Here is a 16,601-nt window from a genome sequence, read left to right as displayed (position 1 = left end):
CTGTTATGAAGACTTGGTACAGAATGGTGCAGTCTGCAAAGTATGTTTTATTTTGTACTAATACTGTGCTTGCACCCTGGTGTGTTTTTAGCAGAGTGTGTCATTTGCTGGGAGTGTATGAGAAGTCGGAGCCTTTTAAAAGACATTTTTATTTTCATTCTGTCTGTTGAAAACAACTAAGTGTTCAAAACAAAGCTTATAAGTATCTCCAGACACTTGCAAGTTGATGCAAATAATGGGATTTGTAGCCTAAATTGATTTCTTCGGCATTTTTTCTTCCTGTTCATTAGTGGATGTTTGTGCAGTTGTGCATCATGATGATGAATTTTTATTTCATATAATGAATGACTCTGGAAGATTAGTTAATCAAGTTGTCATCCCTTAATAGTTTCACTTAGTATTATTTCTTGAATTTATTTTTCTTTATCTATCAAAAATACCTGGAATTCATTTTTGCTTTCTACATTTGTGGTGCTGATGTGAGGTTGAGACTCTACAGTTAGTGCATTGGTATGCCTTGTGTTGTGTAGGAGGGGGCAGACTGCAGGCTTGCCTTGCTTGCTAAAACACAATTTATACCTGATTCATAGTATAGCCAAACAGTACCTTGGTGTCTGTTGTGTTTATTCAGCTGAATGCTTTCTGGCTGGTGGGTTGTAGTAAAATTTAAGGACGCTAGGTGGTAGAATCACAGAATTTCCACCATTACATTGATTAAATCAGATTATTAACTCCAAGGCGAGCACCTGTTTTCAAGGCTTTGTAAAGATCAGGCTTCTGACACTGTTTGGCAGTGGGCTCTAGGAAGGGAGGGTACTGCCTTAGCAGAGCTGGAGATTCTCTCTCAGCCTGGGTTTAGCACTTCCCAGAAATGCACCACTGAAATGCACTGGCAGCTTTGTGGTGCCTTCCTTGCTCCTCTGCCTCCTGAGCTTTCTGGAGAAGTTGGTGAGTGCAGGAGTGTTAGTTTGTGTCAGTTTTTCACTTCGCACAGGGACCTTCAGCAGAAGCAAATGCAGTCATTTTTCAGAGCTCTCTGGGGAGTCATCCTTGTGTACAGTAATGCTATCTGATATTTCACTGAAACACTATCTAAGATTTATGAGACACTCCTCAAGTCTTTTGACAATTAGAAGAAATTCTAGGAGTCACAAAAATATGTGAAACTCTCCTTCCTATTTTAGTGCAACTGCCTTGAGAATACAATGCAACAACTGTGCACTAAGGCATCGTATCATGGTACAACAGTTGAAACCCAGAGTGAAAAACAGTTTCTCTAACTCAGGCCCGAAGGAAGATTTAGGACAGGTAATATTTCATAACTAAAAGTGATGAAATGAGGATTGGATTTATGTTGAAACCAAGGCTTTGAACATACTTAAATATTTCCATACCCAGCAACACAGTGCATGAATTGTGGAAGAAACACTTGGTTTTAAATGAAATGCAAGTTTGACTGCAGTTGTCAATGTGAGCTGACACATGAAATGTGATGACCATCAGTCTCAGGGTGGTGTGACTGCAGGTACTCAGCTCTGAGCTCAGCTCTGCTGACCTTAGAGAGCTTCCCAGCTCTCCAGGCTGCAGTGTGGGCTCTGTCTGAAAATTGCTTGGAATGACTTCTCTGTAGGAGGTCAAAAAGGCATAAATGTTCAGAGAGGTTGGGTTAATATACAAATTAATTTTAAAGTGTTATTTTTTTTTCCATGTTAATTTATCTAAATATTCCTGCAAGAACACCTCAAATTCAAGTGCTTCAAGTACACATTGTTTTTGTTTACATGATGGAATGTAATAATTTAGTGGAAAGAGAACCTTCTGATGCTGTGGGGAGAAATGCACAGAGCATTAAATTTAAGCATATAAGTAAGCGTTAACAGGATTAGGGTCCCAGGAAATTGTTTCCTTCCTAAAGAAAATCTTGTGGAAGTAACACTTCCTAAAAATTTGGTGCATAAGATTTGACAGTGGAATGTTGTTTTTAGGGTGCAGTTTCATGTTATGACTGGCTTTGAATGTGAACTGTTGTCAGCAAGAGCAATCCCATCCTTTTCTATCTAAATGCAGTTTTGGGAGGTTTTTTAGTTTGGAGCGGCTAAAAGAATTCAGAGTCTGTTGCCTGCTGAAGGATCTGCTGCTAAGTCAGATGAGAAAGAAAGGACATGTTCTTTTCCCTTTAATTGCCCACAAACCTGAAACCTTTCCTGTCATGCTGTGATGCCCTTTTTCATACTTCTTCATAGCAATTCAGCAAATAACAATGTGTTATGTTAAAAACTGCTTTAAAATGTTAGGCTTTTATTTTTCTGTCTTGGTCAGTAAGTATGGCTAGAAATCTTTGGGTTTAAGACTTGTGTTGCTAGTGGTTAATTTAAATCTGTTTTATGAGGAGATGAGAAATTGCTACATGTTGAGGAAGTTTTAGGCTTTTGTATTCTCTCATTTCCATTACATCTCTAGAAGAAAGTAGCACTCTTAATTTTTTAAATCTTTGTGCCATGGAATGTCTATTAAGATTAAATCTTTAATGATATTTAATAGTTCATTGTCGGTATGTTTACTTAGGAGTCAATTTTCTTAAAAATCCAGTATTTACATGTGAGACTTTGTTTTATTTTGGGAACTTGCAAAGGCAGATTCCTGAGGAACATTGAGATCTTTGAGTAGCTGCAGATTCTGCTTGGAAAATTTTACAAACATAATCTTTTTTTGGTTGGTTGTTTTTTGAACTTATTTTTGGTTACTTGGGGAGGGCTATGTGTTGTCGTTTATTTTTAGTATTACAATTTTTAAATGTTAAAACAACTCAATACCGTGCTGCTTTTGTGTCAGCAGACGTGTGATAGAGGAGCAGCAGGTGGTTCCTCGAGGGCTGTTTGGAGCTCTGCTAAGGGCACTTTTTGACCTTTTAGTTTATTTTGCCAACTTATCTCAAACTGCTTAAGCTGCTGTCCTAACCAGAAGTTCTGTTTCTGGAAACTTGAATTTACCTGTCTTGTTTTAGATAAATGTGTCATTTAGCTTGAACTGTGGTTTATGGCTATTAGTCTGGGTAGAGAACATGCATTTGTCATTGTTAGTGGAAATCTTAATTACTTATGAATCTTTATAGATTCTTCATGGTCAGCACTTGTTTAAAGATGATAAACAAAGATGGCTTTTTCCTTCAAAGGAAAAGTTAGTGTTTGTAATTGCATTTTGGGACATCACTTTATGCTTTTATAGAAAATTAGATAATGCCAGAATTTAGGTTAACATTTTTAGAAAAAGTCTGGAGTTTGTTACTGTTACAGATTATAAAATGGCATCTACTCATTAGCTTAGATAAACTCAAGAGTTTCTGATTTTTTTAATAGGGCAGGTGTCCACAAATTCCCGGATTTGTATATGAGGAGTTTGTCTCTTCAGCTGTATACAGTTAGGTAAAATAAATATGTTTGTGTTTGTTAGGCAGTAAAATCTTGTAATAGAACAAAAGCAACTGGTTTTAAACTCAATATTGTTTTGAAATATGAATTGTATCTCAGATTATCAAGTAGTGTTGAAATTGCAGTCTGAATTGCAAGAATAGCATGCATTGCAGCCTTATGTTTCCTAGACTTGCCAGTGTTTATGTCTTTGAATTTATTATGTACAAAAATAGTAGTTTAACAAAAACAGAGGGACATGCTGGAACAACAGGAGGCATCTGACTAAGGCAGTGTTTACAGTAAGGGAATGGGATTTAGCCATGGAGCAGTGAGTTGTACAATGGAAAGATTAGTGGCTGTTGGATAAGAACTGTTAGACTGGAGTCCTGAATAAAAGCTGAGTTGCTGTTGTCATTTTAATAGTGATGTAGAATGTTTTCCTTGGTACTCTATTAAGGCATTAGTGAGAATTGCACTGTCACAAAATCATCTGTAAAAAGGCCTTTATGTATCAGGATTAATAATAGGATAGTTCCTCCTATTAATAATAGGAGACTTCCTCATTCATCCATTCTGAGAATTGCTATTGCACCACTGACCACCTCTTCACATTATAGTAAATAGATTAGATCAGTGATTTGTGTTTTTCTGTTTAAACTCTTGGATTTTCAGTTACTGTGCATGCATTGATGTGCAAAGGAAGATCCAGAAGTTTCTTTGTAAACTGCAGTTGGAAAGAATTCAAGGAAAGTAAGCAACCCATATTTGAGTCCAAAGCACAGTGCAGGAGTCTTGAAGCTCAGTGTACATTCCTGTATAATACAGACTTCAGATGTGTGTTAGGCTGCTGTTTGGGGTGGGAAGAAATGTCTTCACTCTGTGTGTGCCTGAGGGGCAGCCCCAGGGCAAGGAGGCACTGCCCTGAAACTGCCACAGAGCCGTAGAAACAGCTGGCTTGTCGAAGTAGTCTTCATTTCTGATACATGTTTCGCTGAAACACTGCTTAGCGCTCTTGAGAAATGCTAATAAGCCTCTTGCACCTGGGTCACATTCTGTGGGGAAATGATTCCCTGTTTGAATTGTCCCTCTGATCCCAGTCCCTTGGTAAAGGCACGGTTTTGGCCCCTGCAAGTGATGTGCAGGTTCTTGAGCTCAGTCATGCAAACAGCAGGCTGGGTTTGAGAGTTCGACATTGACACGATTCCCATTATAGTTCAGTTTTGTACAGAAAGAGAAAACAGAAATTTGAAGGCAATTCTGCTAAGGAAGCCATTGAACAGGTAAAAAATCCAATCATGCTGTAAGTGAAGGAAGGGAAGAGCCCACTTCTGAACCCATAACTATTGCTTTAATTGTGTGGTCCCTCCTAGGTGACGCTTGAGTATATTGCATTCAAAAGTGTCAGGCTGCTGGGGGTTTATAGCCCTTCCTGAAGAGAGTATCATGCCTGTAGGTATCTCTGAAAATGCCTGATAATTGGACCTTGGAGGAATTTTTTCTGCTACTGGCTATTGAGTGTGACACCTTAGCAATATCTCACTCAACAAAGAACAGAGCCCTCTGTGTGTGTGTGGTATTTAAAGACAAAAGCCACAGATCGTTACACTGAAATTGTTTGAGGTTTTTCCACTGAACAAGGCCTGTAGGTGTTGTGTTCTGAGCTGCTGTTCGACAGACAGGAGATGTCAGTTTTGTGAGTTAAGCAGCCTGAGCAGGTGGAAGGTGTCCCTGCCTGTGATGGGGGTTGGACTAGATGATTTTTAAGGGTCCCTTGCAGTCCAAACCCTTCTATGACTGAGTAAAGCCATAAAAGTCATAGGAGACAAAAAGCAACATGAAAAGTGTCACATCAGAGTCTGTGCTGCAGGGCCTGCACTGGAGGTGGTCTCTGTGCTGGGGCACAGTTGTAAACACACATAAAAAGAACAGGAGTTACTGCACTGTCAGAATTGCTCTGTTCAGCTCCACGTTCTCTATTAACACTACATTGCACAGGATTCCTCCTGCAGGAATAAATCTTTCCCTGTGAGGATGGGGAGGCCCTGGCACAGGTTCCCAGAGAAGCTGCCCCGTCCCTTAAGAGTGTTCAAGACCAGGTTGGATGGGGCCTGGAGCAACCTGGGAAGGTGTCCCTGCAAGACCTTGAAGCAAGATCAGTTTTAAGGTCCTTTACAGCTCAAACCATTCTGATTCTATGAAATACTGGTTTTCTGCACAAATCTGGTGAAAAATGCAAAGTCTTAAATGAGCCTAATGTGTTTTGCTATTTGAATTAGTTTAAAATGCACTTAAGCTGATAAGTTGCATCTCTGTCAGTGCTCTAGATTTAATTTTATCTTTGATGAACAGTTAGAACATATTTAGGCTTAATAATTAAATTTCATGCCATATTATCTTTAATTTGACAAGATTTTTGTGAAAGATGGTTTGAGCACATTTTCCTGAACTTTCTGAGCATTTCTTTGCATATTTTATTTTTCTCTGTCACGATTTTTTAAAAATTCCTCTGTCTAGGAAAGACTGTTACAAATCCTAAATTAGATTTTCTTCCCTTAGATTGCAAAGAACACGTCACAGAAGATGCCAAACCAGAATCCATCAGTGACACAGCTGACCTGGCTCTGCCACCTGAAATGCCGATTTTAATTGATTTCCATGCTCTGAAAGACATCCTGGGGCCACCCATGTATGACATGGAGGTAACACCCTCATTTGTTTCTGCTTGACCGCTGTTTCTGGCTGCCATGATTATTGCTATTGACTGAGTCTGTACTATGTTAACAACTTTAAAAAATATTAATAACAGCACTGTGTTCCTTCGTGTTCCACAAAGTGTGTTTTCACCTAAAGAAGTTTTTATTTCCTTTTAATTCAGGGTACATAAATAACAAAGTGCCCTGACTTTTCTGTTAGGAAAGGTTCCTGCAGCAGTGCTTAAGAATGTGGTGGTTTTTCAGTTTGAAACAACTTTGCTTTTGTTTGGGGGATGTTTGGTGGTCTTGGGAAAGTAGCCAAAAGTAGAACCCAGGAATCCTGTTTCTGCAGCAGCTGTGCTAGGGACTGTCCCACATACCTCCTTAAAGCCAGGCAGCATTTTTGGGTATTAAAATCACTTCAGTTTGCACCAGAAGTTCTCAGACATTCTTTAGGTTAATGTGACTCTTAGCTATTAAAATGCTTTATGATCAGTCAGGCACCTCCAGCTCTGTTCCTCAAGTAGGCATATTTCAGATTTTTTGCTTTCCCCCATCTGTATTTTGCTCCATTCTATGGAAATGCCATCAGTTAAAGTAGTTTGTTAGTTTGGGATTCTCATTTCACCAGTGACATTGCAGCTGTGCTCTGTTTCTGAGAACTTTCCTCTTACAGTTCTTTTCTCCTAAATCAGAGGACCAGCCTTCCAGTGGGATTTGGAGAACAAAAAGGGGACAAGATGTATGGGGGAAGCAGGAGAAAATGGATGATTGTTAAGGAATGAGTCAGTTTCTAGACCTGAACTGAGGCATTTGGATATGAAGATTTTATCATGGAAGAGATTCTTAAAGAAGAGACAGAAATGAGGAAACAAACTGAAAGGAGACAGTGTCATTGATTGTGACAGAGGATGGTGATGGGAACAGTGGGTGGGGGAATGGGAAGCAAGGAAGATAAATGACCAACAGGCCAGTGCCTGGTGACTGGGCTGAATTTATTCACATGGGTTCTTTGGTGATTTATTTCTTTTTACTTTCAGAAGTTCGAAGAGTTTTCTCTTTAGGCAAATGACTTAATTGTCAGCAACTTTTTCCAGCTCTTAGAAGCCACTATACCCAACAGTAAGATCACACAAATTTAAAAGTTCAGTGCTAATATGGGACTTTTCTTAGGTGTTCTGCCTGGTTTCGATTTTGTTTCTGGAGTTGATTATTCATTTAAATTTGGTAATGTGGCTGCGTTGGAAAATAATTTCTGCTATTTTGTCTTTTTTCTACAGATTAAGTAGTACAAGTCAGATTTTTAAAGTGTGATTCTTAATTTCAAGTATAAAAATACAGGAGTGCTGGGGTGGGGATTTTCATTTGTGGGGTCCACAATAGATGCCATAAATTTGCAGGTAAGCATTTCCTGGATCTGCTGGCCTGTGTAAACAGCAGTAAGACTGATTGAAGCTTGTGACTTCTGCATCAAAAGGTTTTCTTAACATTTCTGTGTTTAGAAGGCAAATTTAGTGCATAAATAGAAGTAGAGATGAATCCACACAGATCAATTCCCCAAGCAGCCCAGGATTTATTTTCATGTACTATTTTCATGTACTACTTCATGTACTATTTCTTGTACTATATTATTACTATTAATAAGTGAATATTTTTCAGTACACACTTTGTTTTTTTCCATGCAAATTGCTCAGATAACAACATAACTCCTGTTTTAAGGAATTTTCCCAACTAACTTGTTATTCCTTAGAATTTTCTCAAGTCCCCCCAAGATTCTTTCAAGCAGTACAGTTCCTGTGCCTGGCAGGTGTCTGAGCCTGGCTGCTGTGGGTTGCTGGTCCGTAGTCACAGGATGTGTCTCCTCTCTGTGTCTGGCCTGAGAGCTTCAGCCTGGGCCTGCATTTTGCCATTTATCAGCAGCTGAAAAAAAGACACAGAAGAGGCAGCCACTGTGTCAGTACCTGCATGAGGCTGAGCAAATGGAACTGAAAACATGACATGACTTAATTGATCTGTTGTCCTTCAGGGAATTCCTTACACAGGGATTCGTCTTTCACCTTTCCAGTGCATTGCTTGGCTATTGTCTCCACAGGTCTCCCAGCAGGAAGACATGACAGAATAATCAGCTCCTACTTGCTGGATTAATTCATTTATCACAAATAAATAATCTTATGTGTCTCCCTACAGAACATGTTGGAATAAATCACATAGTGAGGCTTTGAAAGAATAATCTCGACAGTTTAAAGTGTAAAAGATTTAATGAAATATTTCAGCCCAGCACACTTTTAGGGAAAAGGGTTTCTATCATATCCGGTGGGTTTATAATGAACTATTTGTATTTTAGTTTGGGTTTTGGGGGGTTTTTAGCTTTTTTTTTTCTGTCAACCCTTAGTTCTGCTCAAGTAACAAAACATTATTGGCACCACAAGAAGGCCCATCAGGATTAGTTTATATCCTCATAGCTTGAGTGAAGTTGAAGGGACAGAAGCTGTAGGTCAGTGAAATTGCCTATTCTAGGAAATAAAAGTGCAGATGCCATAAAAGAATGGCTCTGTTTCATGGGACATGCACAAGTCTAATTAGGGGAAAAAATTAGGGTGTCTTTTGGAAGCAAAACCTTTCCAAAGCACAGGTTTAGATTGGCATTTTTATCTAAGAACTGTCAGTCTTGTGGTGATATTTCTGGGAAATCCTCCGCCCTCAGAGGGAAGCCACTGTTAGTGTGCTTTGTCAGCAGTGATTTGCCAGGGAATGAATCAGAAGAGTAGAAAAAAAGGTTTGTACAGTCAGGCTGGGAGTACCTGTGGAAGGAAAACAAGCATGCTAAAGGCCAGCAAGTGATTGAACTGGTTCTCATCTTCCCATTGTCAACCAGGGACTTAACAGCTCTTTGTCCATCACACTGGTTTAGTGTAGCTCCAAAACTGCAGATGATAACCTGAAATATTTTAAAATAAGTGACTGTGCTGAATGTAAAGACTTCAATTTTGCAGCGTCCAGACAGCTAAAATGCATCTGACAGGATGTTCATGTACTCAGGGTACAGCTAAATCCCAGCTGGGTCGGTCTCATCTACAAAAATTTTCAAACCCCAAGACACCATGTAGGTCAGTGACACCTTCATCATCTAACAGACATGACCAGTCATCACCTGATTCGAATGGTCATTTTTAATTGAAGTTGTTTAGAAAATGCAAGAAAGGATTTTTTTCTAATTTAAATTCATCAGAGTTTTGGTTAGAAGAAATTATTCAGAGGTGTCAGGAGCGATTCAGTCTTGTGGAGTTCCCTGTAACACTTTGTGGGTGTCCAAAATGTAATACAATGTGCTTTCCTCTGAGTGTTGGGGGTTGTGTGGCTCTGGGTGTGTTTAGGGATTTTCAAGGGGATTTTCTGTAGCCAGATCTCAAAGCTGCCAGGGCATTTGCCATGTTTGACTGTCACCAGGCCTCAGTACAGGCTCAGCTGAGGAGGTTGCAGCAGGGGTGATCCAGTCTCTCTCCAGGACAGCAGGAGAGGTTGCTTGGCTTTGGAGGTACCAGTTAATGCAGGGAACAATGGTCCAAAGGTGATCAACATCTACTGCACATCCAGGTTCTCTTACCAGGTCTCAACTGACTTGTGAAGGGAGGAGGAGGTACCTGCTTAGTCTGAGCATAGAGGAGGGAGCTTGTGCTAAGTGATGTGTCTTTAGAACCATTTGGGTTTTGATTTGTTGTCCCATTTGCTGTTTTCTGCCCGTGAGCTCTCAAACAGTCTCTAAACTGTTTTCAACTGATTCAGAGTCCAGTCCACAAAAACTGAAACAAAACCCCCAAACCAACAAACCTTGTTGATGGCTGCTTAGGGCTGAGAGAGGGTGTGGGCAGTTAATTTTGTTCATTATACCTGAAGTGTTTGAAACCATGGTGGTTTGCCAAAACACCATTGTCTCCAGTGCAAAGGGGAATGTTCTAGTGTTGTTGGATTTCAGTGTGACCAGGATGAGCTGACTTTGTTGACCTGAGTCACTAAGCAGTTACTAAAATAATCAGAGTAAATCACTGTAACTAATAACACACAGGGAATGAATATAGAAACTGATGTTAGCAAAACTGAAAATGCTTGATGAAGTATTTTGATACCTTAAAAGTGAAACACACTATTCTGTGCAATTTTCTTAAATGCTAGAGAAAGAAAGAGCCTTTTTTGTTAAATCCTGCTAATGAAAGCAAATGGCAGGATGTTGATGCCAGTGCACAGGTAAGGGAGAGCCCCAAGAGAACCAGGAGAAAGGGCTGTGTGGCTGCCTTGGCTTCAGCTGCCAGTATCCCCTCTGCCTGGCCTGGGAACACATTTGTGTTTCTGCTATTCCAAAGTGTTTGTAAATGTCTGCAGGGAACAACATTGGGGGCTTGTCTGGCCACAGCTCAGGCAGTGCCACCACCTTTAAAAAGGCTTTTAGGGAACACTGGGGAGCAGAACTGGCTTTGTCACCAGAGCTATGGTCAGGGCAAACACACTGCAGCAGATGGGTTAAGTCACATAAACATTCAGTCAGAAATGAGTGAATACTTGGTCCTTTGAGGAAAAAGATTCTTACAGTGCGTTTGGGGGCAGGGAAGATTTCAAGAATGACATGCCCAGGTGTTTGCCATGGCCTTAAGCTAAGCTGCCACAGACAGCTCCTGTTGTGTAATTAGTGTTTACACATATCCAGAACTACTGCTGCGTTAAATAATAAATTAAAAAATAAGAGATTAGACACTTGGCTTAACTTTTGTGGTGTTTTAATGGGTACAGTTGTTTTAAAGCCAACTATTGAATTGTTTTTGCGATGTCTTTTTTATGGCGGTTTCCTAAACTGAGTCCTGTTTCCCTTCAGGTGTCTGAGCGCCTCAATCAGCCAGGAGTGGCCATAGGCCTGGCCTGGACCCCCCTGGGAGGCGAGATCATGTTTGTGGAAGCGAGCCGGATGGACGGGGAGGGCCAGCTCACCCTGACGGGGCAGCTGGGGGACGTCATGAAGGAGTCGGCTCACCTGGCCATCAGCTGGCTGCGCAGCAATGCCAAGAGATACCAGCTCACCAACGGTGGGCAGTAGGGCCGCTGCAGGGCAGCTACAGCCCTGCAGCAGGGTGGGAGCAGTTCAGCACATTGTAACACTGCTGAGTAACGCTGTGAGTTACTCGCTGTGGAATTAAGTATCGCATTAACAGAGAAAGGGTTTCAGCCATCAGTGCTACAGTGAGGATGAGATCAGCTCCAGAGTGCCTTTGTGTAGTTCTTTCCCAGTTGATGCCAAGCCAAGGTGGTTGTGGCCTGGCAGAACACGAGTTGTGTCTCCCTGCCGTAGCCTGGAAGGTTGTGGACAGCTTCAGTGCCAAGGTGCTTCTCCTTGGTTGTGGCAGACACTGCCTCTGACTCATTGTTACACTCAAGCTTTCCAGCAGTACTTTTGTGATGGAGACAGATAGGGAAGTCTGTAGTTTTTCCTAACAGGTTCTGTTAAAAGGTTTTTGTAATAATGCTTAGTATTTTGAGGATGTTGGGTTTGTATGGCAGCTGTGGAACTGCAGTGCAATAGGACTCTGGACAAGAACATTTTAACTCTTTTGTTTGAACCTCCCAGGACTTGAGGAAATGTGCTTTCTAGATTGATCATCTGCTGATCAGGCGAACAACTGACCAGTATCTGTCACTGTTTCTGGAAGTTTAGATAGGTTTAAAACCACAATGGAATTAATGTATGAAATGCTGCAGGCATTACCTGTGTGCATCTTTACCTCTCCGGTTTACACTCCATGTACTCCATTACAGGTGAAAGGACATAAATGGAAGTTTCATTTTATTATAATTGTGGGTTTCTGTGGAGTGTTCTCTGAGCATTGACACTGGTGGTTTGGGATATAAAAATTCTATGTAGAAATTCCTTGGTTTCTACATTAATCCCTGCTCTGAATTTCCCAACACATGCAAATGCCAAGCTTATTGGTTATCATGTTACCATTTTTTTCTAGGAATATATATGTAGGAAAGCTCGTTGGGTGTTTTTTGTTGTTTTTTCCTTGGGCCTCTGGAATATTGTGTTGTTTTTTTCAGTCTACTGTTAATAAATAGTGCCAAGGCTTTTAGTTCTTGGTGGGCTTTTAGAATAAAGACAGGGAACAAAATGGGTTTAGATTTTTAACATTCAAACCATTCTTTTTTTTCCTTAAGCTTCTGGAAGTTTTGATCTCCTTGACAACACTGACATCCATCTGCACTTCCCAGCTGGAGCTGTCACAAAAGATGGACCATCTGCTGGTGTTACCATAGTAACCTGTCTTGCTTCACTCTTCAGTGGGCGGCTGGTGTGCTCAGATGTAGCCATGACAGGAGAAATTACACTAAGAGGCCTTGTTCTTCCAGTAAGCATCGTTTGAGAAGAAAGCTAAATTGTATTAATTCTCCCTATTTTGGATATAATATCTGTTAATAGCCACTTAGAAAACCAGAGTCTTGCTGGATCATTCCTTAGTAGGAATGCAGTCTGCTGCTGCTGCAGTTGGAAGAGGCCAGTGGAGGCCAGGCTGCTGCAGGACTGCCCCACTGCTCTGCTTTGGTTTTCAAGCTAAAGCCAGCCTTGATGTGGCTTTTTGGGAAAATACATGAAAATGTCTAGTTGGAAAGGAAAGCTCAAAGTCTTAAAATGCAAGATGGCTCTAAAGTCTGTACTGCAATTTCTAAATGTGTTTCCTCAGACTGTTGGTACAGAACTACCCTCTGGTGTCTTTGAAAAGTTGTGTGTTAAAGCTCTCCAGTAACTGCACACAGGTTATTCCTGAATCCATGGATCTACTGTTAGGTTTCTCTTAAATGTTCTTTGTATATAGCTCAGCCAAATGGGGTTTCCATAAAGCTTTGTCAAAGCATGAGGGCAAAGAAGGTTTTCAAGCAGTTTAATTTAAAGTGTCAGTGGAGCCTGGCCCAGGTGCTGAAGCTGATATGGGAGTTACCATCTCATACCAAACGATGACAGAAGGAAGATGAAGATGGAAATCAGGGACAGGATTTTGTTTCCTGCAGAGGAGACAGAACCAGAGGTGCCATGGTAAGGAGTGGCCTAAGAGGCTCTGGGGCCAGTGAGCCTGACACGACAGGCCATTGTCCAGGGTTGTAGAGCACCCTGCAGTAACTCTGGTGCAAGCCAGCTTAGCCCTGCAGCTAGGCTGTCCTTACTGCCCCAGGCAGTGACCACACTGTGCCTGCTGCTGAAGGTGCATGCAGAGATAAGGTACCTATAAATATTAAACCACATTCTCCTCCTTCCCCAAGGTAGTCTGGAATCGTGCTGTTACCAGTCACTGAATTCCCAGGAGCATGCCAGGGGCTGGCCCTGCAGCTGAGTGCACAGCACTGCCCAGACCCATGGGGTCACCCTGAGGATCAAAGTGCACTCCTGCCGTGTGTCACAGCAGCCTGAGGTTTGCCCTTTGTGCTGTAATACAGGGCCTTCCTCTCCTCTAAAGCAGTGTAAAATTAAAAGTTTCTGCTCTGAGATAGTCCTTAGGAATAGAAAGGAGTTTGGGGGAAGAAGCTACAGCTGTAAGAAAAACTTAACCCCCCTGTTTACATCTCATTAGCAACTCCACCAGGAGGCTCAGTGGAGCAGTGGCTGGTGTAGCACAAAGCATCTCTCCACTGCTGGAACACAGGTTTGCTTTGCTGTACATTTTCTGTAGTACAGCTCAAGTTTTTATGGGACATTGCTTCCTTAGGACTCTTCTCCCCCAAAATCTAACACTGCCTTTATCTGAAAAATCTTCTGTTCTAGTGCAGGTGCAGGATTTCAGCACATCATATAAAAAAAAATGCAGTGAAGGCCACTTTTGTTAAAAAAATTCCGGAAAAGCAATGACTTTTCCACTATTGATTCTCTTGTACCTGCACTCCTAGATTTATTTTTCTCTTATTAGCTGTTACAGAAAGAATACTGTAGTATATGAACATATTTCCCTCATTCAGCACATAATGAGCTACAGCTGACTGCATTTTTAATTGCTTTCCTAAATGACTGAGGGAGGCAGAACCTTTCATCAGAATTTAACTCCTGATGTGATGTTACAATAATTACTTTATTCAATTAGTTCATTGTTTTTATATAAGTATTTCTTCTCCTTCTTAGGTTGGGGGAATTAAAGACAAAGTGCTGGCAGCACACCGAGCTGGACTGAAGAGAATTATCATTCCTCAAAGAAATGAGAAAGATCTTGAAGAGATTGCAGTGCACGTGCGGCAGGACCTGACCTTCGTGCTGGCCGGGTGCCTGGAAGAGGTGCTGAATGCAGCCTTCGACGGCGGCTTTGCAGTTAAGGCCAGGCTTGAGCATCTGAATAGCAAACTTTAGGCAGACAGGCCAAGGTTACCTCTCTCAAATCCTGTAGTTCTTGATCTCTTTCAGCTACAGTTAGGTATCAGGTACCACTATGAGCTAAATAGGATTGTTAAATGGGGTGTTAGTGCCATCAAAAGGAAGGTGTTGCTGCAGCAGTTACCAACCTGAAACTGCATTTTACGGGCCTTTGCTGCTTTTTATCAGTAAAGAATCTTGAATCTCAAGTCAAGCATGAGAAAGAATTCCTTAGCCTGTTATCAATGTATGTACATGGCAGCAGCTGGTCACAGCCTTAAAGAGGGAATAACATGCAGCAGTAGAGGCTCATAGGTGGGGTTGTTATAAAAAGCAAATTGATTTAGTGCAAGTTTACTTATTTACAAAATATCTGTAATAATAATAACAATGTGCTAAGGAACAGCAGTATCAGGGAAAATAAGGTTTTTGAAATCTAAAAAAATACTCTTAAGGGATCTGAAGAGAAGCACTGTGGTCTAAATGAAGTTACTAAGTTCTTTCAGCACTTGGTTCTAGTTTGTAGCAAGGCCACTGCAGGCACCATTTTTCAAACCCAGGAAGCAATGCCAGAAGAACTGAAATGTAAGAAGTGTTGTGTATGAAGGGCAAGAACACATCAGTTCACACCTGCACAGCTGTCCCTGCAGCAGCAGGGGGGGATGGAGCATGGTTGAAGCCTTAATGAAAAAACCCAGTAATATTTGGAGGGACAGAGTACATGTCCTTCATTCTTACCCACTACAAACTGACTTGATTCCTATGCTTGGATGCCTATGCTTGGAGGTTCACCTATGGAAATTAAATCCATTTAAACAATGCCAAGAAACTTCTGAATCATTATTCGCTGTGAATAAGGTTCAGGAAGTCTGGCAGCCTCCCTGTCCTTTGATAGCCTTGTCTCTTATCTCCCCTTGAACCTCAGTGGGAACTGCACTTCAGTGTGTGATCTGGGCTTTTGGCATTGTTTATTCTAGGGTTGTTGTTACATCCTTCTCTTGTTCAACATTTCCAAAGTGCTTATGAAAAACAAACTGTACCAGTGACAACAGCCTGTTCTAGAAGCTGCCTATAAATCAAAGTAAGAGTTTGCTTTGCTTTCGTTTCCATTGATAACAACGCTGATTTACCTGGAACATAACAGCACTGCTGGTAATCAATTCAGTGGGAATTTCAACACCTGTTTTATGAAAGATTTTACAACTTTGACAAAAGACTTAATCTAATAAAATGATAAAAATAAAACTCGCCTCTGTGTCAGTATTGTAAGAGCTCTACTCTTAGTCACTCACAAGCCAAGTTCTGAGACTATGGACAACACCCCCAGTCTCCAAACATGTTCTGCTTCACGAGAAACATGCAGGGAAGAAGTGCAAAGAAACTTCCCCCTGGGTAAAACCCCAGCCTGGTAACTCTGTGCTGCTGCTTTGCTTTTGATCAAACCAGGAGGGAAAAATTGTTTTCCAAACAGCTGGAGAAACAATCCTGCACTGCCCTGCACTGTGAGAGCACTGATATGCTCAGAATTCCAGCACCGGCTGTTTACACATGGACAAAACAAATCTGCGTTTTTTTTAAAGAGAATGAAGACAACTAAAAAAAAGTTTCCACCACAGCAAAAGAGGGAGCTGCTCCCCAGAAAAGTTAAAGGATGACTTTCTGTCTGACACATCACTCCAATTCCTAAGCCTTGTCTCCATGGTCTCCACCTGAAAGTGAGGGGGTGTAATGCCATTCTGAAGATAATACGAGGCATTTACTGCCAGCCTTTCCTGTCCCTGCTGCCAGAGCTGAAGATGTTCTGTTACTGTGTTGAGATTTTTTTTGAAGAAAACATAAGCATTATCCATTACAGCAGACACTACAGCCACATGTTGGTGCCTTTTGTTTTGCTTTCACTGAGCAGACTAATCCTGTGCAGCAGTGAGCCAGAGCAGTACAGAACTTCTGAAGGGATGGCAATACACTGGGGATCATCTGCTTAGGAACATTCGAACAGTTACATGGACCTGAGGTTAAACTGTGTCCCTCAGAAAAATACCCCAAGATAGCCAAAGCTTATCAAAGGTAAAGCAGTGGTAGCTCCTTTCCATCAACACTCTAAACTGCTACAGAGAGTAACTATCC

At 41.3% G+C, this 16,601-nt stretch overlaps 1 protein-coding gene across 1 annotated transcript in view; it reads left to right on the top strand.

Annotated features, from left to right (window-relative positions):
- LONP2 (lon peptidase 2, peroxisomal) overlaps positions 1 to 15,719 on the top strand; it is a 38,430-nt gene extending 22,711 nt beyond the window's left edge. The window contains exons 12-15 of the mRNA XM_048316278.1: positions 5,967 to 6,109; positions 10,968 to 11,175; positions 12,302 to 12,492; positions 14,250 to 15,719. Of these exons, the coding sequence (XP_048172235.1) occupies positions 5,967 to 6,109; positions 10,968 to 11,175; positions 12,302 to 12,492; positions 14,250 to 14,471 (764 nt within the window). The 3' untranslated portion in view covers positions 14,472 to 15,719. The remainder of the gene's footprint in view (positions 1 to 5,966; positions 6,110 to 10,967; positions 11,176 to 12,301; positions 12,493 to 14,249) is intronic.
- The last annotated feature ends 882 nt before the right edge of the window (positions 15,720 to 16,601 follow it).

This window comes from Corvus hawaiiensis, chromosome 12, assembly GCF_020740725.1.
Source record: "Corvus hawaiiensis isolate bCorHaw1 chromosome 12, bCorHaw1.pri.cur, whole genome shotgun sequence".
NCBI lineage: Eukaryota > Metazoa > Chordata > Aves > Passeriformes > Corvidae > Corvus > Corvus hawaiiensis.
This window is presented reverse-complemented; position numbering and strand designations above follow the sequence as displayed.